We start from the raw sequence: 22,869 nt of genomic DNA on the forward strand, positions 1-22,869 counted from the left end.
GGCGACATGAGAACATGTTAAATATTTGATTTATTACAGGTGCAATTATGTAATAATTTTAATGTTTGATTATATTTTTTTTTTATAGTTTTTTCTTTTTTCACTAAATTATGGTTATTTAAATTGTATGTTTTTATCCCTGAAGAAGTCCTTTGGGACGAAACGCGTTGGCTATGGCTGTTTTCACTGTTCATTAAGTTTTGTATGGACAATCATGAGTGAACTAATAAAACTATTCTTGTCAAAGGAAGACGTGGTCGAAGAGATAATGTTTACACATGGTGCTGCATAAGGACATGAAGACACATAAGGAGATTTTCCTTCTTTTCTAATTGGCTATCTTGTATGTTAGCCTATGTAACTATTCCAGTTGCAGCATATCGTGCCTCAATTTTTCTTATGCTCTATGTGCATTCCTATTCTGATGTAGTTTTTCTACCCTTGATAAGTTATAAAAATAAAATGCAATTTTTGAAGCTATTGTTAATCCATGACAGTTTTATATAGCTCTGAAGCCCAGTTAGGGTGGAGTTCATGATTTATTTGGCAATATTAAATAAATAAGTGGACTTCTGGGTGGCACCTGGCAGAAAGCTATCCCAGTGGAACTAATGATCTTGTGTACAAAACGCCTTCCCTTGATGTGTTTAGGACTTCAAGAGCACTAGGAAAGAAGTTGTGACGAACCCCTGTCAAGGAAATAACCAGGCTTATGTTTGGAGAGTAATGGCCCGATGTAACAAAGTTGCAAAATCGGGTTGCAAATTATACCCCAACTTTTTGCAACCTATGGCTGATTTTTTCTGATTCCTTTGTTTGCGTTTGCAAACAGGATTTTTTCTTTAGAAGTAAGCTGTGTTTCTTCAAGGAACTGTGTGCCTTAAGAAAAACTAAGAGTTTCCATTTGGCTAATTTAGCTTCCCACCTGGTTCAGCCATTCCTCCTTTGGGCCCATCACTGAAGAAAATTAAAATTATTCCTTCTGGATCTCCCCGTGATCTATGCCACTTGACAGCAGCTAAAGACATAAGGATGCCCATTATTCCTTGACTGGCACAGATCTGTAACAGCTCTCTCTCTATGGGGAGGTTCCTATGGGAACAGGTGTTAATAATTCTGTTACTTAAAAGCCTTTGGGGGATCCATCATATCTCACCAACATCAGACACATCTCCCTGCTTCCGTTCCAGAAAAAAAAAACACAAAACACAGCTAATCATCAATTGTCTTTAGCTTATCATCATCAAGAACAATGGTATCTTAGGTGGCGCCCAAATGAGTGTTTGTGTTGTCATGTACCAAGACTGTACTGGTATCTGCTCCAAACAATGACAGGGTAACTAGGAATAAGGGGGGTGAGGCTGCCTTTGTCCATCTAGACTTTTCAACTGCTTTTGACGTGGTATTTTACTCCATTCTCTTCCAGAGACTAGAAGGGGGGGATGAAAGACCATACCATAGATTGTTTGTTCTTTGTTTGCCAACTTCATGAAGTCTGTGTCTATCCCCCAATTTAAATAGGAATTCAAAATGTCTATGTGGTACTCATGGCTGCAATTATGTGATCTTTCAGGTTGTCATTTTATTGTGAGCAAGGCTTCGGAGGAGGCTGAAACGTGTTGTTGGGTCCACTTCTGTTGTCTAAATAAGCGTACAATATTCCATCTCTTGTGTGCTGGTTCTTCTCTGTATTGGAGTGAGACACTTTGTTTATAAAGAGGCATGTGCAGTAGCACAGTCATTGGCCAGGCATCGACGGCATTCTGGAGCTAGATGGCATTGCCACATGGAGAGAAGCAATATATACATATTCTTTTGTTTAGGGACATGGAGATTAAGCTTTTTGTCCATAATAACAGAGTTTTTGAGCAGAGACCAGGATTTGAATTTGGTTCATCAGTTAAGGCTGCTAGGGCACATCTCCTCCACCTATCATCAGGGATACTGGAATTATGTGATTCTGCTGCTTTTTCTGCATAATTATGGATTCATCATCTATTGCATAATCTGCAGATTTTAACAAAACAAATTGTATCCAGCTCAAACAGATCAACAGTTAGTAAAAATGTATCTATGTGGGTTTGCACGGTGTGCAAGATCCTTTGCAAAAGTTAATTGGTCATCTTTTGATTGTTTTTTTTCTGTATTTTGTTGTTAACCTGCTTCTAATTATCTGAAATATTTGCTCAGACAATACTAAAATACGTAAAAAAATGACAAAATGATGCAAGAGTATAAAAAAATCTGCTGCATATTCTGCCTTTTTCTTGCCACACAGTTTAGTTAATCCTGGTGCAAAATGTTGTGCTCCCTTGCCACATAATTCCAGTGTCATTTCCTATTCTGAAATGTTGCCATATCACAAAAGGCTACTGTTAACCAGTCCTGGTTTATTAATGAACCTCTAAAACTACTGTGTCTTCAAACAAGTCAAAAGTTTCTTTGGAGTGATGCTCCTTCGGTACTGTCACTTATTTTAGCAAATTCAATTGTGCCTACATTTTAAAGAAGGAAAATAGATTTTTTTAAAGTAATTGGGAGAATAAATTTCTCCCATTGCCTTCTATTGAAGGAGAGGCAATTTCAGTGCGGAGACAACCAAAATAAAGCCGCTGTTGGCTTTAAAAAAAAAAAGGGAGTCTCCCGCCTGGATCGGGTCTGTTGGCATTAATGCTAATTTCTCTTCTCCTCTCCTCTTCTAGTGCCCAAGGCTGTGCTCTGATACATCCCTTGAGATTCAACCCTCTATCTTTATATGATTTGATACCCTTCTAATACTCCAGACTTTCATTCTGTCTCTCTATATTTCCAACTGTGCAACCTATGCGCATAATGCAATGCTCTATTTTATTATTATAAAGCGCTCTACCTCCTTAGGATGGCCGATACTGCCCTGAGAAGTGCCTCTCTACCTCAGTATTCAGCACCTCCTACAGCGTTGTGCCTGTTTTCATTGGGCAACACATTATTTATGACTATGTTATCTATGTGCCTTGTATATTGCAATATACACAGTGCTTTAAATGGAAATAAATAAGTGCAGTTCCTCAATATATAGAGTACCAGTTTGCGCCTGAGAAGTGCAGGTACCTCCCCATTAAATGTATTACACCCATACTTAGAAGAACAGATACCCTCCCATTAAAAGTGTAGGTCCTCAGTACCGGACAGTATCTCGCAATGTAGAGCACTAGCTAGATATGTAGTAAGGCATGTAACACCTTTGGATGATGCATGCACGATATAAAACAGCATAAGTAAATACTCCCCCAGTATGTTGGCGCACTGATGTGAAGTGGCCGGAAGTGCATGAGAAGGAAAGATAGCACAAGTCGATTTACAAAGCACACGTCGCGTTAAATGGTAATTGAGAAGTGCAGGTCCTCTATATTGAGAGTATCTGTTTGGTCCTGAGAAGCGTTGGAACTCTCCCATTTGATGTACTGCGCTAGCGCCAGTACTCTCCCTTTCAGATTACCGAAGTGCAGGTACAGAGCACCCGTCCATTTAAAGCAATGCAAACACAGAGACACGGATATATTCTAACCCCATCTGGGCACACAGGTCCACGGGAGAGAGGGAAAACAGGCACGCGCACCAGGGTCAACATTCTAGGTAGAAGGCCAAACCCAACCCAAGATGGCGTAGCCTGCTCCTCCAAAACCCGGAGCAAGATGGCGGCTGCGCAGGCGTGTCCTGTGGGCGGAGTTAAGTCCTCTTCCTACGTCCCTGTTCCGTGCCCCATCCCCTTTCAACCCCGAGCAAGATGGCGGTAACGCTGACGTGCCTTGTGGGCGGAGCTAAGTCCTCTTTCTATGTCCCTGCTCCGGGCCCCATGCTTCCGCCCTCTGGTTCCCGTCACTTCGCTTCCCGTGTACCATGACCAGGAAGAGTGAGTACGGCGCGCGCGCCGCGAAGACCGAGCGGTCCCGAACTAGCGCTAACGTCTCTTCCTTTCCTCCCGTTCACAGAGCAGAAAAAGCCCGGGAAGATTCGGAACCGAGCCAAGGTGAGCGCGAGCGCGCCGACCCCGCGCACCGCGCACATGCTGGCGAAAGGCATTACGTAGGGTGTGCTGCGCATGCGCATCGGTCGCCGATGTAATACACGTGCGCAGTAACGAAAATACTGCTAGAAGGCCGTACGCATGCGCCTTAGCGGCGTTGTGCGCTTTGCAGTTTGGGATTTGTAGTCCTGTCATGAGTTAAAGCCGCTCAGGGTGAGACTGCAGTGTCAGTCACCGAGGCACGTGGTCTCACACTCCACTCGCTCAGTGTGTGCTGTGCAGGGCGAGCGGGCAACAGCTCTTTCACCCATGAGAATAAAATGCACATCTAGCAATTACACATTTTCAGTGGTAGTGAGGATGCTGAGGAATAGCTGCAGCATCCCAGGTTGGTGGTGGGGGACCCCCACTGTGAACCAGTGACATCCTTTTGTCACCTGTGGCTTTAGGGCTGTGGTGCCAGGTAGCCTGTCCTGGACTTGGTGTGGGCCTCAGTATTCCTTTAGCGGGTGTTGCCCAGGTCCTCGTGCAGCTCCCCTGCGACAGGTCCCAACCAGCGACCGCGTTCGCCCGCCTGCACATCGCGCTTGCGGCCTGGTCCTGCCCGTCCGCCTCCCTCGTCCTCCTGCTCCTTTTGCCTCTTCCCAGTATCTCCGACACCTTTGGTCGTTTCCACCTTTCCCCCTATTTTTGCTACTTCTGTGTTTTTTGTCTTTTCCCTCTAAACGTCTGCTCTTTTCGGTCTTTTCCCTCCACCTTCAGCCCTTCCTGCCCGTTTCTGCCTTTTTCTTCACTTTTTTGCCTTATTTTCTCCTTGATTTTGGCCTTTTCCTGCCTCTTTTGCCTGCAACCCAGAACTGCCAGTCCACACAGGACCCGACACCATACCCGCCCGGAAGACCACTAACAACCTGGAACCACTGCAGTGCATCCTGATCAACGACCAATCCCTCTAAACACACCATGGAAATCTGGGACACCATCATCAGCCTCCCTCCCAACGTACCTTTCATCACCGAAACCTGTCTCTGCCCTCCATCAAACCCAGACATAGACATCACATCACCTGACCGCTACAACATGATACACAAAGACTGCACTAACAAGCACGGCAGAGGAATCACCATCACCTTAAAGAAACCATCCGATGCATCATCACGGATGACAATCACATTCCCCTCATGGAACCCCTCAACTTCCATATACGGACCGACACCAAGACAACAGTTAAAGGCACCCTCATATACAGACTCCCAGGACCTCGACCACCCTTCTGCGACACCATTCCCAACCTCATTGCCCCACTCGACATTGATTCCGATCACTGCATCCTACTTGGCGACCTAAATTTCCACATCAACGATCCCAATGATGCTAACTCTACGACTCTCCTGAAGAACATGAACAACATTGGCATTGCCCGACAGGTCCCCGAGCTCACGCACAAAGTTGGGCATACTCAACCCTGTCAAATTCACCCATAGTACAGAACTCAACTGGTCTGACCACATCATCGTTCACTTCACCATATTCCTGCACACAGCATACCATCACCAGGCACCACAACTCCTCCCACCGCAGCTCTGGCAAGGTAATCGAAACACGGTGGAATCAAACTCTCTACCCCTCTCAACCCAAAACCTCTTCAGACCTAGAACAGGACGTCCAGAACTTCTCCACCTGGTTCACCGAATGCGCCGGCAGTGTTGTTCCAATTAAACCAGCAAGAACCAACAAAACGTTAAGACAAGCCAGCTGGTATAACCTAGAGCTCAAACCAATTGCATGAGCATGGAACTCGCAAGCATCCTCAATGCCTCTGTCGCCATATCTGTCTTCCAGACAGATGGAATCATGCAGACCCCTTCTAAAGAAGCCCTCCGCTCACCCCAGCAAACTCAACAATTATTGACGTATCTCCATGCTTCCTTACCCTGCCAAAGTACTTGAGAAGGCCATCAACATAACTCTTAACTAGTATAATCCTCATATGCTTTGATACATTTAACCACATATACTTTTGGAGTATCCAGAAAATTTGGTTAGATAATACGTTTAGAATTACCTTTTTAATTTGCTTAGATATATTAAAAGAGTCATCTTCCGGGAAAAATACTCCACCTGCTAAATTCAAGCCCTTCAAAGTGCTTCACTGTTCAGTAAACGGCAAAAGGTAATGTTGGTTTAGCTGATAGTTGTTTGTGAGTTAATTCTCTTTACAGACCATCTCTCAAGGAATCTAAGGACCACATTGACATATCGCAATGATGTACATCTGGGTTACAGCACCTGCGTTAATTCCTACAAATCTTACAGAACAATGGTCTGGCTTGTTTGTTATTGGATGGTGACCTGCCGAAATGGCTGATCATTTACATTTCTGTTAGCTAGGCTTTCTGACACCAATTGAGACAAGAAATGTATCACCTGGGACACGTACCTCCATATTATCTAAATGACGCACCAAAGTGCCCATATCTTGCCAACCTTCTCTTCTGCACGACATTAGGTCTCTTTGGGAGCTTTGAAAGGTTGCGTAGGCTGAGCGCCCCAGCTTCATTCGCCTCTTGAAAAAAGGGTAGGGTTGAACTCTCTCCTCCCAGATAAGTTCATTACTCAGAAGGCATATTGCTCCTTCCACCCAGCCTGTCGAAATTTTGTAATTGATGTGCCTTCATCCTTAGCTTGGTAGGCCATTACCAGGGTTTTTGTCAGGGGACCCGATACATCGAGCAACATATCTTGACAGACTTTCCCCAACCTGTCAATCCCTTTGTTGGAGTTTTTCATGAAAGTTAGCATATTTTGGTAAATTGTCAGTTTTGGGTGCAAATTTGCGCTACAGAGAGGGTCTGGGGGATTCCACCTGCAGTCTATTCCAAACCTCTGTATTAAAAGCTTACTGTAGGTGAGACTGAACATACGAGTCCTAGCCAGTGCCGGTACACAATTTGCTGGGGATGTACACTATCCTCGGAATATAGGAGTTGGGAAAATGTCCCCAGGCAAGCGTTTGGATCACAAGGGAGAAAAATTGATTGGAGAAATATTGCCAGGCATTTGCTCCTAGAGACTGGGCTTGTGTGTTCTGCTACTGCAACTTCCACAGGAATAACTCAGATCTGGGGTGGCTCAGTGGCGTAATGAATTTGAGTGGGGGCACCCTGCAAAGTACATGGAGGCCCACAACCCCCCTAGACCTAGTCAGATCTCAGGCCAGGGGTCCCCTGCACAGTGTACTGGGCTGAGGCACCCCCTGGATCTCACCCCCACCCCTGCACTGTGTGAGCTAATGCTACACCACTGTGGTGACTGCCAGAAAGGAACAAAGATAAACACTTGAATTTCAGTATGTTTTGCAGCTTTCACTCTGGATCCTTTGAGGAAGATGCCTTTCTGAGCCAACCATGTAGGCTAGCTAGGGCTAGGATCTGTGGGTGTCCCTGGTCAAAGAAATAGGAGTACACTGATCCAAGCTGATGGCCACTGAAGATTTGCAAAGTGCTCCACCTGGCAACATGAAGAAGGGAAGGGGGGCTACGGCACCAACCACAGATCTGTTGATGTGCTAGGCCAAAGGATTACCAGCACAAGTGGAGAGATGGTGGGCCATACTGATCCTGTTTCAGTAGATACAGCCAGTAAGGAATGCAGAGCTGTAAGTAAAAAGTAAGTTATGCCCAGCCTAAACATGGTAACAACTGAAGCTCAATACATTATTTCACAGTTAATTCTATTACATGAGACAAACAGCAGAACGTATCTGACTGTGGACAAGCAGAAGAGGCAGCTAAGATGGTGGCAGCTCACTGGACTCTAAGGGGGTATTTATGATTGGCTGTTCTATATATATATATATTTTTTCTAAGTATGATTGGAGTTGACTCGTGTATGTTTTTGGCACTGAAAGTAAGAGAAGTCTAATCTGGGCCTCTGGTCTGTCAGAACCTGTCACAGAATGCACTGGCTTGGCCCTTTCCATGAATTCACTCTCATTTGCAGTGCCTTGCCCATTTAAGAAATATTTCACCCTCTAAACATGCATAATAGTGCCATAGATTGCAGTACGATAATGATATTTGTAGATATTCATCTTCCTGTCTTTAAAAGCCTTCAACTCCAACTGCCCTTCCTGGGGAGTGGGGTTGTCCCAGGGCTGGTGATTTACTGTGTGAGGCCAGTACCAACAGTTCACACCTCTCACACAACAGTACAGAGTCTGAAACCCAAGGCAGAGCCTGAGAAGGAAAGAGAGAAGCCAAGGAAAAGGAAGAACGTTTCAGTGGAATTCTGTAAATTCGATGTGCCAGAAAATAGACAGGGTCATGAGCGTGGTAGAGCCACTATAACAGCTTATAGCAGGGGTGTGGAATTTATAAAATATCTACTTCTCCATGGGACAGGTTGCTTCTTAAATCTACTTGTCCGATTAAAAAAAAAAAAAAAAACTACTTGTCCCTTTGGTGCCATTTAGTGCGGCAACAGATTATGGCAGCAATCACATTATGTAAGAGCTCTGATATTAGCCCTTCTGATTATGCCAGGGCTAATACCATAGTAGGGCTTGAATACTTGCAATTTCAATCACCACTTTAGCAATTTCCTTATTTTGCCGCCTTTCTGTAGATCCACATACTGGGGCTGGAGGAAGCAGTAAGCAGTAGTTTCATGCTGGAATGCCTTTGAGTCTGCAAACCTACTAGCTTGCATGTTTTAAGGATTTTCACCAGCTCTTCTCTAATCTTTTCCCATGATCAGAAAGGTTGGAAATGTAGTTCTGACAATGGCAGAAGTAGAAATGCTTCCAGGGTTGGGAAAAAAAGTGGTTGGAGGGAAAGTGAACTTGTAAACGCTCAATAGATTTTCACTTGAGCAAATCTACTACACATGCATATTTGCTCGTGCTAAAATACAGTTTACAAATATTTTTTAGAAGTATTACTTCCTGGTCTACTTCTGTAAGTTCTTGTGAATTCCTCAAAGCCACTAATTCAAAGACATTTACCATGGGTGCAGTTTTGTGTCTTTCTTTAGGAATTTGGTCCTTAATTAGGTCTGGCATTTTGTTTTTATTAAGCTTCTTTTTCTCTCTCTATTTGTGGCTGGGGTTGAGTGATCACATTCTGCTCCTGCACAAGGAAAATATTGGCACACAAAGTAGTATTGTTCAGTGACACGAAACTACTGTGGCAATCAGTGGCGTAACAAAACTGGAGTGGGCCCCCTCTCGAAAGAACATGGAGGGCTCCCCTCCAGACTCACTCAGGACAGGAGCAGGGCCTCATGGGGGGGGGGGGGGGGGGCTGCGGGACCTTTGTTACACCATTGGTGCCAATGTGTGCTTTTTGAAACTAAAAACTTTTTTTTTCTTTTTGCCAGTGTTTGTTACAAAGGTGAGGGCCTGGCAGCTCCCACAATGATAAAATGTTACAAAAGTCATGTCAAAACAAGACACACATTGATGAAACCAAAAGACTCGCAAAAAAATGTTGAATCGGTTGACTTTGCCAGTGCTTGTTTGTTTTCATGCTTTCCATAATCTTGTTGAAAATGGTTACACTGATTTCCCATTAGGGATATTTTTTGGAACTACTAGCATGCATCAACACATTTAACTAAGTGACGCTTCAAAGAAACAGCACCTAAAATTTCATAGCAGCAAAATGTTTTTTTCTTACTTGCATTTTTTCTGAACATTTTATTTTGAAAGCAAAGAATCATCACTCTTGCTTACAAGCTTCTGCAAACATTTGCATCTAATCAGAGAGCATTCTGGGAACATTATACTTAGCCTCATGTTGTTCAACTTTTCAAATGTGTGTACACTTTTTTTTTTTTTTTTTTACTGGAACCACTATCATTAGTGCAGTGTGACCTTAAAATTTTAATTTACAGCGCTCACTCTAATAATAAAGGCTTTTCAATAATGAACCATAAATACAAGTTTGAACAGCATTAACATATGAACACACAAATTACCTCAACTGTACACTGTTACCGTCTCTGTAAACTTGCAGCCAAAGGGTTTGTGCTGCAGGGGGTTGGGCCTACTTGTCCCAAAGGCAAAATAAACATGAAAACTATATTGTAATCATGGTCGTAGAGATGGGCAGTCTGAGGGGAACATATCAGCTCTGCGGAAACATTTTGAAGAGGCCAAGAATGGCTTCTGAGTCGCAGAATGTTGTGGGCTAACTTGTGCCCATGTTTCCGTATTTTAGTGCTAGGCTGCTTAAAATTTATTAAAATGCGCATGGTTTTACCTGTGTTTAAAGAAAACAGCATCATCACTCTTCATTTGTTAAGTGACGTCAGATAGTCAAATGCTCTTGGAAGGTGCACTCTATGCGCGCCTCCTCATAACTGCCTGTAGAGTCAATTATTTTGGAATTGGAAATTTCTTGAGAGAATTTGGCTGCAGATTGCACCAGTAGACTTGTGAGCTTGGGTGTTATTGTGACAAAGTTTTCTTGTGAGAAGAAGCCTTCCAGTTGCTCGCGCAGTGCTCGTGCAGTGCAGTTCTGCACAGGAGTAACACCCCACCCATTTCAAAGGTTACTAGAGGTCAAGGGGCGGAGTACTGAAACTTGTGTCACTCTAGCTGGTATTTTTTCCATCATCGGTGGCATCCTTTGATAGCAATTATGGCAGCACAATGCGTGAATTTAGTGTTGTCAGGCAACAGAAAAATAGGACTGAAGCATACAGTGAATGTTATTTTCACTGAATCCCCACTAACCACTAAACCTTTCATCCCATTCACTGAGTCCCTCCACACCCAACCTTCATTTCCCAGACCCATAACCTAAGACCTTGCTTCCATACAACTTCCTGCTTCAGGCACATAATACTCATCAGACATGTTAATGGAATACAGTTGAACTGCAAAAAATGTTGGTGAAAAGGTGTTCCACTTAAAGGTCTCAGTGGTACGGAACATATCATTCTGTGCACAACAAACCTACAGAGGGCGCCTCCTCAGAGTTTAGACTTCACAAGGATGAGAACTATGAGGAACCATGTCCCAGGGGAGAGCATGGTGTGTGGGGTGGTCCAGGTGTACCCTAGGTGGTGTTAGATTTTTCAAAGGGAAATGACTGTCTCATTCATATGTTATTTGTTCAACAACTCCATCTCCCTTCTCTTTGCAGGGAAAGGACACAAAGCAGCCGGGGAAGAATGTTGCGAACAAGAGTCCGGGCCTGCCTAACTTGTCCCAGTTCACAAACCATGTCAGGAGAGCAGCAGAAGAGAAGAAGAAGCGGGTGAGAGGCCACGTCGGCACGGCGGGCCCAGTGGCTGTGAATCTGTGCGGCGGTGCCAAGCGTCCTCAGGGAAAGATACAAGAGATCCTAGGTCTTGGGATGTTTTGCAGCACAGCTTGATCCTTCCTAAATACCAATTTTTCATGGATGATCCATGACTTTAGCCCTCACCTTTCAGGTTCCAGAACCGTGCCTGGAAACACCTTTGGTGACCCCCACCCCCGCCTTCGTGCTCTGCTGTCCCATGACTAGCAAAACGTTCAATTTGTTTAATCAAAGTAGAATTTCAAAATGCACTGTGGTCTTATCAGCCGTGGAGGGGAGGGATGAGAGGTTTGAATGGAAGGTGGTCTCTCCCTGACATCACTATCACTAAGGGCAGAAGCTCGGCTCCAGAAACCTATCCATATTGTGTATTTTTTGGAAAGAGTTAATAGTAAGCGATGGGCATGAGTTCTGATCATTAAATACTTATGTGACGCTCTGCACAGAGCTGGTTGAGTTTTGCTACACTCGTGATTTTGCAGTACAGTCCTGTCTTCTGTTTACTGTACATCAGAGTGCTCTCTGGTGTACATTTGAAAGGATTATGGAGGGTGAGAGATAGCTTTAGTAAATTGAAATCAACTTATGAACTCAGAAATTGAACGTTACTTAGAAGTAAAGGGGCATGGAGACGTTCACTCCATGTCCTACTCAAGAACTAAGCGCATCTGCCAACTTCTCAGAGCAACAAGTCCCCTCCCTCAAATGATATAATCAGGATCTCCTTAAATTCTTAGCGAGTTGATTCAGTGTTATTGAACTTGGCCGGGGGTTATTGAAACTGTTTCCCTTTGGTCTAAGGACAGACCAGTTTTGTCCGGCCCATCCTCTCTCAGCCCTCTCATTAATGAATTTAGAGAAAAAAGACCCATAAATATCCAAATAAGTCATTGTTGCTTTGCAAGAATGTGTGTGGGTGGAAGGCATCATTGCCAGTGGAAGGAGGGTTGCTCCCATGATCAGTTTTTCAAGATTCACAGGCTCTGAACTTTAAACTGAAACATTACATTTAACACAGTAGAACAAACCATCAGAATTTAATCATATGCAACGGAGGCCTACTTGGGGAAGCTATAATTTTTGTTTTACAAACACAGCTTTGTATTACACAGTGCCACCTTAACTAAATGCCTTGAAGAGGATGATGCCTTACAAGGCAGAATAGTGATTCTCAGGCAACCCCCACAGATCTGAGGTGTACTGAGGGAGGCGTACATGTTGGGTACCAGGTGTCCCTTCCAGCCAGTCACGGTCTTCTGTGTTAACAGGTGGCGGCCGTGAGGGAAAAGCAGAAAGCAGCTCGACAGAAGGAGATGAACAAGAGACGGAGTCTGGAGGGACTGCAGAAGGACGCTCTGAAGAGACAAAGGGAGTTTGAGCAGAAGGTAAGCCCAGTGGTCGCTGTGCACGCTTACCAGCGGGTAACGTTGTGGAACAGCTATGGAAAGTATCAATTAGAGCTCCCACCCAGCACGCTCTGTTTATCCCTTTTCCTGTCCTAAACTGGGACAACTCTTCGTACTAAGTCGAGATATCGCTCTACGCAGTACGTGGCCATTCACTGCTGGCAATTCTTGTCCATATAGAGTTTCCATCTAAGTGCAAGGTTACGTTGGGTGCAGATGGGCTCGGGCTAAGACTATCATGAAATAACTGCGGTTGCCGTCACCGGTTTGCTACTGGGCTTGGCTGATTTCAGTGGAGCGATCTTCATTATATGGCAACATGGAGAATGACCTTGCAACTTCATGGATCTGTTTAGGGTGGGTGCTGTGTTTCAGCCGTTAGCACTCCGCTTTCGCTGGATCTTTGCAGTCAGCAACAGTCTTACATCATCTTATCTCTAGGCTGGTGTTTGCTAGTGTGCATTGTCACATCCTGTCTGTACTTTCTGTGATCCTTCACACAATGTGCATCTACAGCCCTGGAGCCTTATCATGTGGCACGATGGCTGCTGACAGACTAAGGATGTCCCACCTCTCTGTTGTCCAACATCTGGGTTCCACCCCTGAAGCGCCACTTCCCTCCCCTGGGTATCTCTAATCCAGTCTCCCTTCAGGCCCGTCTTCTCTCATAAAACACCCAGGTTCCCCCATCTGTGGTCCCTCATTTTCACTGCTTTCTCCTTGCTTTCCCCCCTTTTTGTGTGTCTTCTCACTTTTCCCTGCTTTCTTTTGGCTTTTCCCCTCTTATTTGTGTACCTTCTCCTTGCTTTTCCCTCATTCTCACTGCTTTCTCCGGGACCTACAAGTGCGTGGATACCCTGTCAGGTGACTAGCTGAGTTTTCAAATCCTGATTGATTGATGTGTGGGTTCCCAGCCTCTTGTTCCATCTCTTGGTGTTCTCCTACGGTACCCCTGCTGGGCTCCCTCTCTGGTCACATTGGTCCAGCGCCCGGATTGCCTATCCCACACATAGGTACCTTCTCTCTGATCTCACTTCTGAGTCCCTCTCTCTTTGGTCCATTCTGAGGGTTGTCCATTCTGGTTTGACCCTTCTATTTTCCGTGGCTGGTTCCATCCTGGATTTTCGCTCCTTGGTTCAACCCTTGAGTTGCTGCTCTTTGGGCTTTCCCCCAGATTTGCCTTGTGCTGGTTGACCCTTTGGTGGTTCCTCTTAGGTTCCACCCTAGGGATCTCCCATATCTGTTCTCTGGTCCCACCACTGGGGGTGCTCCCTTTGTAGTGTCAGTTGTGAGTTTGCAGTCCCTGCTCTCGTCTTTGGGGTCTCCGTTTCCCATCCCAGATCCAGCTTGTTCTGCGGGACTAACCTGTTTGAGTTCTTCGATTCTGATCACACGTATGTGTCACCCTCTGAGTTCTTCGTGTCTGGTGCTGGCTTCAGGTTTTCCATCCTGCCTTTCAAGTTATTTTTACATCTAAAGTCTCACACTGTTTCTTAGTGGTGTTTCACTCGCGCCATCTCCTGCAGTAAGCCTTGACTGTTCGACCGCAGAGCCCTGGGGGAGTCATGTGATAGAAGGGATTAAGGCCCTCATTCTGACCCTGGCGGTTCCCTACCGCCAGGGCCAACGGGGACGGGAGCACCGCCGACAGGCCGGCGGTGCTCCCTTGGTCATTCTGACCGCGGCGCTTTGGCCGCGGTCAGAACGGGAAAACCGGCGGTCTCCCGCCGGATTTCCACTGACCCTTAGAATCCTCCAAGGCGGCGCAGCTCGCTGCGCCGCCGAGGGGATTCTGACCCCCCCCTACCGCCATCCTGTTCATGGCGGGAAAGCCGCCATGAACAGGATGGCGGTAGGGGGGGTCGCGGGGCCCCTGGGGGCCCCTGCCGTGCCCATGCCCATGGCATGGGCACGGCAGGGGCCCCCTAACAGGGCCCAACTAGGCTTTTCAGTGTCTGCGATGCAGACACTGAAAAGCGCGACGGGTGCTGCTGCACCCGTCGCACGCCTTCCACTCCGCCGGCTCGATTCCGAGCCGGCTTCCTTGTGGAAGGTGCTTTCCCGCTGGGCCGGCGGGCGATCTGAATCAGATCGCCCGCCGGCCCAGCGGGAAAGTCAGAATACCCCTCGCGGTCTATTGACCGCGGGGCGGTATTCAGGCGGCTTCCGACGGGCGGGCGGCAACCGCCGCCCGCCTAGGTCGGAATGACCACCTAAGTGTCCACTCAGTTCCCCTAGAACAGTCTTGTGGCCCAAGGACGCTAGTGGTGAAACAACAGCTATTTGGCAGCAACGTGTCACTCCAATGAGACCAGCAAGAGAAGGCCTCATACGCCATTCTCCCCTCTGAGTTCCCACTATCTGCGGTTACTGTTGGTATGTCCCTCTCTCGTACCAGCGGGGTGTCATTCCCTCTCTGGTACTACCCCTGGTTCCTCCTCTTTATACTCCCTCTCTGGTCCCACCCCCGGATCCCCCTTCTTTCTTGTCCCATGCCAGTGTTCTTCCAGTCTGATGCCACGTTCAGATTCTCCCTCGCTAGTATCTGTTCCGGGTCCCCCTCTCTGTTCTACCACCCCTAGGTCCTCCCAGCCTTGTTCTACTCTTTTGTTCTTTTGAAGTCCCACTCATGGATTTCAGTCCCAGATCCCATATTTGATGTCTCCCTTTCCTGTCCAGTCCCTAGTTCCCTCGTCTGAGTCCAGCCTCTCAGTCCCTTGTCTCGGATCGCGTTTCTGGGCCAGCCCGGGGGTTCTCAGCTTAAGACGCTTCCTCCAGGTTGTTCAGTTCCCTTGTTCTTGGTCTCGGATTTCAGCACTTGAGTGATCATTTCCTAATCCGTTCCACCACTCAAGTCTACTTGTGGCTACAACTGGCACAGTCCCTGTCGCAGAGAGAAGTGGAGGGTCCAGGCTAGTGACTGTCAAAGCCCCTGAGGCCGCCGAGAGACCTGTGATCCACTCACTCCGGCCAGTGACTGCGTCTGGAGGGTAGCGCTCAATGTTCAGTGTAATACCACCGCCAATATTGACACTGCACCTAGGTTTATGAAATAATTCTTTTATGTTATATTTTACTCTCCTCTGTCACCCCTTCACCCGCAGGAGATCGATCTGAGAAATTTACAGAAGCACTCGCAGCTGGAAACCGAAAACTCCAGAAAAGCCTACTACCGCGAGTTTAAGAAGGTCAGTGGCCGAGCTGAGACAGCGACGGTCTTCTGTTGTTTCTTTTGCTGCTTTCTTTGTTTTTTTTTAATTGGGCAGTGGGTGGCATGGGTTGGCCTCAGATATGTTAACATATTTGAATTTGTAATTCGCGCATCTCGTCTGTAAGGGTATGGCGGATGTGCAGGAAGACATATAGCTCTGTGGCACAGTATTCAGCACATAGCATCACTGCATGTGCAGTGTACTCCAGTGAGTAACACTCATCTTAAGATACTCTCTTCCAGACTAGTGATTATTTATTTCAGAGCTTGGGATAGCTTGAGCATTCCTGTAAGAGGGCCAGCTCTTCTGGGGTCGGAGAGGAGGAGGGTTGTATGAGTACAGGAGGCGAGAGCGGGCTGTGAGATTGTCGCTACCTGTGAGTTCAGCAATGGTTGACACAAAACGCTGTGGGACTTACTACAACTAATTAGAAAAAATAAAACACCTATCCATTCAGGAATCATTCCTTGAGACTGCGCACAGGTTGTGAGTAACTCAAAAAAGAGTTACTTGTCAGGACAATTTATTTAAAAAACAGAAAATGACAGGAAGTGAAGTGTTGCTCAGCTCCAGCTGAGAAGGGAGGCCCAAGTCAGATCACTGAGGCCTGGTAGAGATGGAAGTCATCGTTCTGCTTTGGTTCTTCTGTCTGCAGCGTGTCAGCCTGTTTCTCCCCCGGCATTTGGACATCTACCAGGAGATCTTTAGAGCGGGTCTGGTCTCCTACAGAGAAGATACAAAGTGATTGAACGGTGTCCGTTTTACTGCCTTGGGGCTTGCTGTGCTAAGTGCAAGAGGTCTTTGGTATCGGTGAGGTTTACCTTCTGGAAACCTTTGATTGAGTGGTGGGAGCCCAGGGCCTCCTGCCCCTGCTCAGGTGAGCAGGAAACAGATTGTCTGTTTCCTGGCTGTGAGACCTGCAAGCCTGGATCCTCTCCTGTGTGGGAGCTGATACTTACCACTGGTGTCCCAGCGCCGTGTCACTCACATAGTCCACTTGGTGGCCAACTTATTCCCTTCACAACAATGTTGACTCTTCAGATTAGCGGGGCGTACTCAAGGAGCTGGGGTGAGGGTTACAAACTCACATTCGATGTCACTCAACACATAACTCTCAGGAGTGTCAACGTCCGGCGGTCCCTTGAGATCAGAACTTTTATTAACGGGGGGAGTAACAAGTGCGGTAAGACTGAGGCACAAAGACCCTCATTCGAGTGACCTCTTCATGTATCCGGTAATTCTGGCCTCTGGAGATACCTTTCGCGGCTGGATCACCATCTCCTGTGGTCAGCACTTCATGAGTTAGACATTTGAGAGTCCACTTAGGAATCTGATTTACCGCACCTCCGTCTACGTGTTAATCCTCATGTTTGCCTAGAATTGTCCCCAGAGGTTTTTAGATAATTTGAGCGCTGCAGTCCCAGGCTAAGCCGCGATGGCCTGCAGCTTTTCCTCATTACTCGCCATCTTGATGGGCCCAGTATCATGTTTTACCCTGTCCACAGGAGTATGAGTAGTTTAAAATAAAAATGATAATATGGTCAGTGGCAAGGCAGTGCCAGGCATCTGAAGACAATGCTTTTATATATTTGGGCTCTGACTTTGGTGCACACTGGACAACTCTGGGAGGTGGACACTGTGCTGCTGAGTTTCCAGCTAACACTCCAAAAATGTCCTTTTATCAAACAAACACGACCATGAAAAATAAGAGAGCGCTGCTGAAGTCACTAATGGTGATAGTAGGGTATCGGAGACGGTAAAGTCATGAGGGCTCCTTGGGATTGGTGGATGCCCGTCAGCTAGTGACATGGTCCCCTTGCCCTTTTTAAAGTTTGGGGAGCGGTATATGTATTTTAAGAACCACAGGTTCAAGATTTACAAGTAATACTTCAAATGAAAGGTATTTCACTTAGGAACTTTAGGAACTTTGAATTAGCAAAATATCATATACAGTTTTCACACAAATGGCAATAAGCTATTTTAAAACTGGACAGTGCAATTTTCAACAGTTCCTGGGGGAGGTAAGTGTTTGTTAGTTTTGCAGGTAAGTAAACCACCTACAGGGTTCAAATTTGGGTCCAAGGTAGCCCACCATTGGGGGTTCAGGGCAACCCCAAAGTTACCACACCAGCAGCTCAGGGCCGGTCAGGTGCAGAGTTCAAAGTGGTGCCCAAAACACATAGGCTTTAATGGAGAAGGGGGTGCCCCAGTTCCAGTCTGCCAGCAGGTAAGTACCAGCGTCTTTGGAGGGCAGACCAGGGGGGGGTTTGTAGGGCACCGGAGGGACACAAGTCAGCACAAAAAGTACACCCTCAGCGGCACGGGGGCGGCCGGTTGCAGGGTGCAAACAGGCGTCGGGTTTGCAATGTAGTTCAATGGGAGACCCAGGGGTCTCTTCAGCGAAGCAGGCAGGCAAGGGGGGGGGCTCCTCGGGGTAGCCACCACCTGGGCAAGGGAGAGGGCCACCTGGGGGTCGCTCCTGCACTGGAGGTCGGATCCTTCAGGTCCTGGGGGCTGCGGGTGCAGTGTCCTTACCAGGCGTCGGGTTCTTAAAAGCAGGCATTCGCGGTCAGGGGGAGCCTCTGGATTCAGGCTGGGCTCAGGGGGGTCAACTCTGGCTACTCAAGGGCTCGCAGTCGCCGGGGAGTCCTCCCTGTAGTGTTAGTTCTCCACAAGTCGAGCCGGGGGCGTCGGGTGAAGAGTGCAAAGTCTCACGCTTCCTGCCATAAACGTGTGTTCTTTAAAAGTTGCTTCTTTGTTGCAAAGATGTTTCTTCTTTGGAGCAGAGCCGCTGTCCTCAGGAGTTCTTGGTCCTTTTAGATGCAGGGTAGTCCTCTGAGGCTTCAGAGGTCGCTGGACCCTGTGGAACGCGTCGCTGTTGCAGTTTTTCTTGAAGTGGGGAGACAGGCCGGTAGAGCTGGGGCCAAAGCAGTGGGTGTCTCCGTCTTCTCTGCAGGGCTTTCAGGTCAGCAGTCCTTCTTCGTCTTAGGTTGCAGGAATCTATCTTGCTAGGTTCTGGGAGCCCCTAAATACTCGATTTAGGGGTGTGTTTAGGTCTGGGGGGTTAGTAGCCAATGGCTACTAGTCCTGAGGGTGGCTACACCCTCTTTGTGCCTCCTCCCTGAGGGGAGGGGGGCACATCCCTAATCCCATTGGGGGAATCCTCCATCTGCAAGATGGAGGATTTCTAAAAGTCAGAGTCACCTCAGCTCAGGACACCCTAGGGGCTGTCCTGACTGGCCAGTGACTCCTCCTTGTTTTTCTCATTATTTCCTCCGGCCTTGCCACCAAAAGAGGGCCGTGGCCGGAGGGGGCGGGCAACTCCACCAGCTGGAGTGCCCTGGGGTGCTGTAACAAAGGGGGTGAGCCTTTGAGGCTCACGCCAGGTGTTACAGTGCCTGCAGAGGGAGGTGAGAAGCACCTCCACCCAGTACAGGCTTTGTTACTAGCCACAGAGTGACAAAAGGCACTCTCCCCATGTGGCTAGCAACATGTCTGGTGTGTGGCAGGCTGCTAAAACTAGTCAGCCCACACTGGTAGTCGGGTATGGTTTCAGGGGGCATCTCTAAGATGCCCTCTGGGGTGTATTTTACAATAAAATGTACACTGGCATCAGTGTGCATTTATTGTGCTGAGGAGTGTGATACCAAACTTCCCAGTTTTCAGTGTAGCCATTATGGTGCTGTGGAGTTCGTGCATGAAAGACTCCCAGACCATACTCTTATGGCTACCCTGCACTTACAATGTCTAAGGTTTTGCTTAGACACTGTAGGGGCATAGTGCTCATGCACTTATGTCCTCACCTATGGTATAGTGCACCATGCCTTAGGGCTGTAAGGCCTGCTAGAGGGGTGACTTATCTATGCCTATAGGCAGTGTGAGGTTGGCATGGCACCCTGAGGGGGGTGCCATGTCGACTTAGTCATTTTCTCCCACCAGCACACACAAGCTGGCAAGCAGTGTGTCTGTGCTGAGTGAGGGGTCTCCAGGGTGGCATAAGACATGCTGCAGCCCTTAGTGACCTTCCCTGGCATCAGGGCCCTTGGTACCAGGGGTACCAGTTACAAGGGACTTACCTGGATGCCAGGGTGTGCCAATTGTGGAAACACAGGTACAGGTTAGGGAAAGAACACTGGTGCTGGGGCCTGGTTAGCAGGCCTCAGCACACTTTCAAATCATAACTTGGCATCAGCAAAGGCAAAAAGTCAGGGGGTAACCATGCCAAGGAGGCATTTCCTTACACAGCCTTTACAGCACTTTTGCTGAAAAGTTCTTCACTAAGCAGACTGAGCAAAGAAACATCAATGGGAAGGTCAGTGCTGGGCCACTGCTCTAGCCGGCTGGTAAACAGGTCTCTCCACCCTATACCTGCCTCTTGGTGCCAACTTTTACCAGGCTTCTGGGGTCTGATAATTGGTGTCTAGTTGAGGCACAGTTGCAGGTGACCAGGTAAGGAACCACCTGAGTAAGTTATTTCTTGACGAAACAGATAAAGAAGTGAGTCAGTACCCAGTTGATGCTCTCGCTGTTCCAAACGTTGGGGATGGTTCTCAAAATGACTGCTGTCAGCAAACATCTACTGCACTTGGTGCCCCCACTGGATCCAAAGATAGGACTATTTCCAGTTGGAATTAGAGCTTAATGTGTAACTCAGACAAACTTTGATATCTCGGGAACCCACAAATTAGGATTCAGGGTCACTGACTGCAGTCGAGGCAGACAGATGTACTGGAGAGGTCATTGGGGTCACTAGTACATGAGAAGAGTTTGTCTTGAGTTGAGCCTTTTATTTCTGTGCTATCTGAGGATGCCTAGGAAATTGGTTGTAGACTTGCAAAATTTCACCAATAACTGTAATCTTGTATGGTTCAAATATGTTTTTATTGCTTTCAACCTGGAGTACACATTCTCCCACATACATCCCCTGGCCAGGGGGCCTAGTAACGCTGGCAAAGGTGGTTGTGGAGGGAGGGGGTGTTGTGGGGGGAAAGAGGAGGAGCAGGGAAGTAATCATCGTTCGAAAAATAGCTGTAATATTTTTTTGAAAAAATCCAAGTATCTGGCCAAGTGCAGGAGCTTGCAAAGGATGCTGACCCGAGCAGCAAATAGAGGATCTGCTTTCATATTTTGTAGAGAGTTCCATGATAGATTTGGCTTGCAGGACACATGATTACTAAAGCATTGTACAGCAGTTACTGGGGTGGCTGCTGGAGACTCACCCAACTTGCTTAAATCTGGTCTGTGCCAGGAATGTTGGTGCCAGTTTATCAATAATAAGTTGTTTTACTATTACCACCGGTGTTTTATTTGACCCACATCTCCGTTCCGTACTTTTGAGTTGTTTTTTTTTGCGGTTTACAGTGTTCACGTCAGTGGCACTAGTGGAAGTATTGTGCATTCGCCACGTGAAGAACAAGAGGTGTGCACACTGATTAAAGATCTCCGCTCTGTGTCCTGTAGGTGGTGGAGGCAGCTGATGTGATTCTACAAGTCCTGGATGCCCGGGACCCCCAAGGCTGCCGCTGTCCTCAGGTGGAGCAGGCTGTGGTGCAAGCGGGAACCGACAAGAAACTTGTCCTGGTGTTGAATAAAATTGGTAAGTAGGCATCTTGGAATTGGCCTGGGCTTTTGAATCAGCAGCGATTGGAGAAGTAATGTCTAAGGTTCCTCCTTGTTGTTGCACAAGTCTGCAAATACACTGCCCCCTTTCACTGTCATTGGCCTAAGGAAGGGTGGGACGGGATGCACTTTAGGATATTATGTTGAATGAATATTTGACAATTCAGGCCTGGCACCAACAGCTGGGCGTGAAAGAGAGATACTGCAAGAATGAGTTGTCCTCTGACCCCCAGTATCATTACTTCATACCAGGGATGATTGCTTGTTCAATTTCCACTCGTAGGAGACTAAAAGAGGGACTCACGGACTTGTGGGCATTGCCGTCAGCCCCAGCACCAGAAGTCTGATAATATTCCGCATTGGTGAAGGACAACCTTTCTTTCCTGTGACTTCTAAATCTGGTTCCTCCAGAGTTCAATCTTTTGTCATCTCGTAATTAGACTAACTCAATCCTGACTTTCTCCTTTTCTTTTATTCTCCCTCCAGACCTGGTTTCCAAAGAGATTGTGGAGAAGTGGCTGAAGTATCTACGCAACGAGTTCCCCACCGTGGCCTTCAAGGCCTCCACACAGCAGCAGAATAAGAACCTGGTGAGTATAGGCGGTAGACCGTGGTTCCTTTGCCCTCACCGTGCCTTAGCACCTGTATCGGGACAGGTTCTAGCATGGAACATTTCTGCTCTGGAACAAGAGATGATCCATGCCCCAGCATTGCACTGTGGGACACCAGGCACGCCTTCCCTACCTCTTCTCTATTTCGGTAACTTTACTAGCGAGCAACTTGGAAAAGACTTTCCTCCCTCGATTAACCACTTAGGGTTTACCAACCAGGAGTGTAGAAAGCAAACTCTACTACAACTGTGCGAGCACCAGTTGTGGGTTCTTGTGACTAGGTTTGCAGCCTGTCTGAGTTCTTTCTTCACCCTTCATTAGCTATCCTTACTTCTGTGGTCACTGTGGGACACCCTTCTGACATGCCCTTCGTATTTGTGGCAGGCGCTTCCCTTGCCCCGTATCCCTTATCACCAACGCCAGTTCCTTCCAGATTTGTGAAATTCACTGCAAACCTTTGATTTCTTTCCTTTAGCAACAGAGCCGGGTGCCGGTGAGCCAGGCCTCTGCCGACCTGCTGAGCTCCGGAGCCTGCATCGGGGCAGATTGCCTGATGAAGCTACTGGGGAACTACTGCCGGAACCAAGACATCAAGACGGCTATCACCGTAGGGGTCGTAGGTGAGGCAGCGGGGCACTGTGGGGTAGGGTTGGAAGACTCCCAGGAGCTGGGTAGCTGAGATCTCTAGGAGAAGCTGTTTCTGCC

General features: G+C 47.3%; 1 protein-coding gene across 1 annotated transcript in view; it reads left to right on the forward strand.

The window, feature by feature from the left end:
• The first annotated feature begins 3,770 nt into the window (after positions 1-3,770).
• GNL3L (G protein nucleolar 3 like) overlaps positions 3,771-22,869 on the forward strand; it is a 47,346-nt gene continuing 28,247 nt past the window's right edge. The window contains exons 1-8 of the mRNA XM_069209362.1: positions 3,771-3,892; positions 3,972-4,009; positions 11,158-11,271; positions 12,585-12,701; positions 15,827-15,910; positions 21,395-21,530; positions 22,040-22,143; positions 22,640-22,784. Of these exons, the coding sequence (XP_069065463.1) occupies positions 3,880-3,892; positions 3,972-4,009; positions 11,158-11,271; positions 12,585-12,701; positions 15,827-15,910; positions 21,395-21,530; positions 22,040-22,143; positions 22,640-22,784 (751 nt within the window). The 5' untranslated portion in view covers positions 3,771-3,879. The remainder of the gene's footprint in view (positions 3,893-3,971; positions 4,010-11,157; positions 11,272-12,584; positions 12,702-15,826; positions 15,911-21,394; positions 21,531-22,039; positions 22,144-22,639; positions 22,785-22,869) is intronic.

Source organism: Pleurodeles waltl, chromosome 10 (genome assembly GCF_031143425.1).
Source record: "Pleurodeles waltl isolate 20211129_DDA chromosome 10, aPleWal1.hap1.20221129, whole genome shotgun sequence".
Classification (NCBI taxonomy): Eukaryota; Metazoa; Chordata; class Amphibia; order Caudata; family Salamandridae; genus Pleurodeles; species Pleurodeles waltl.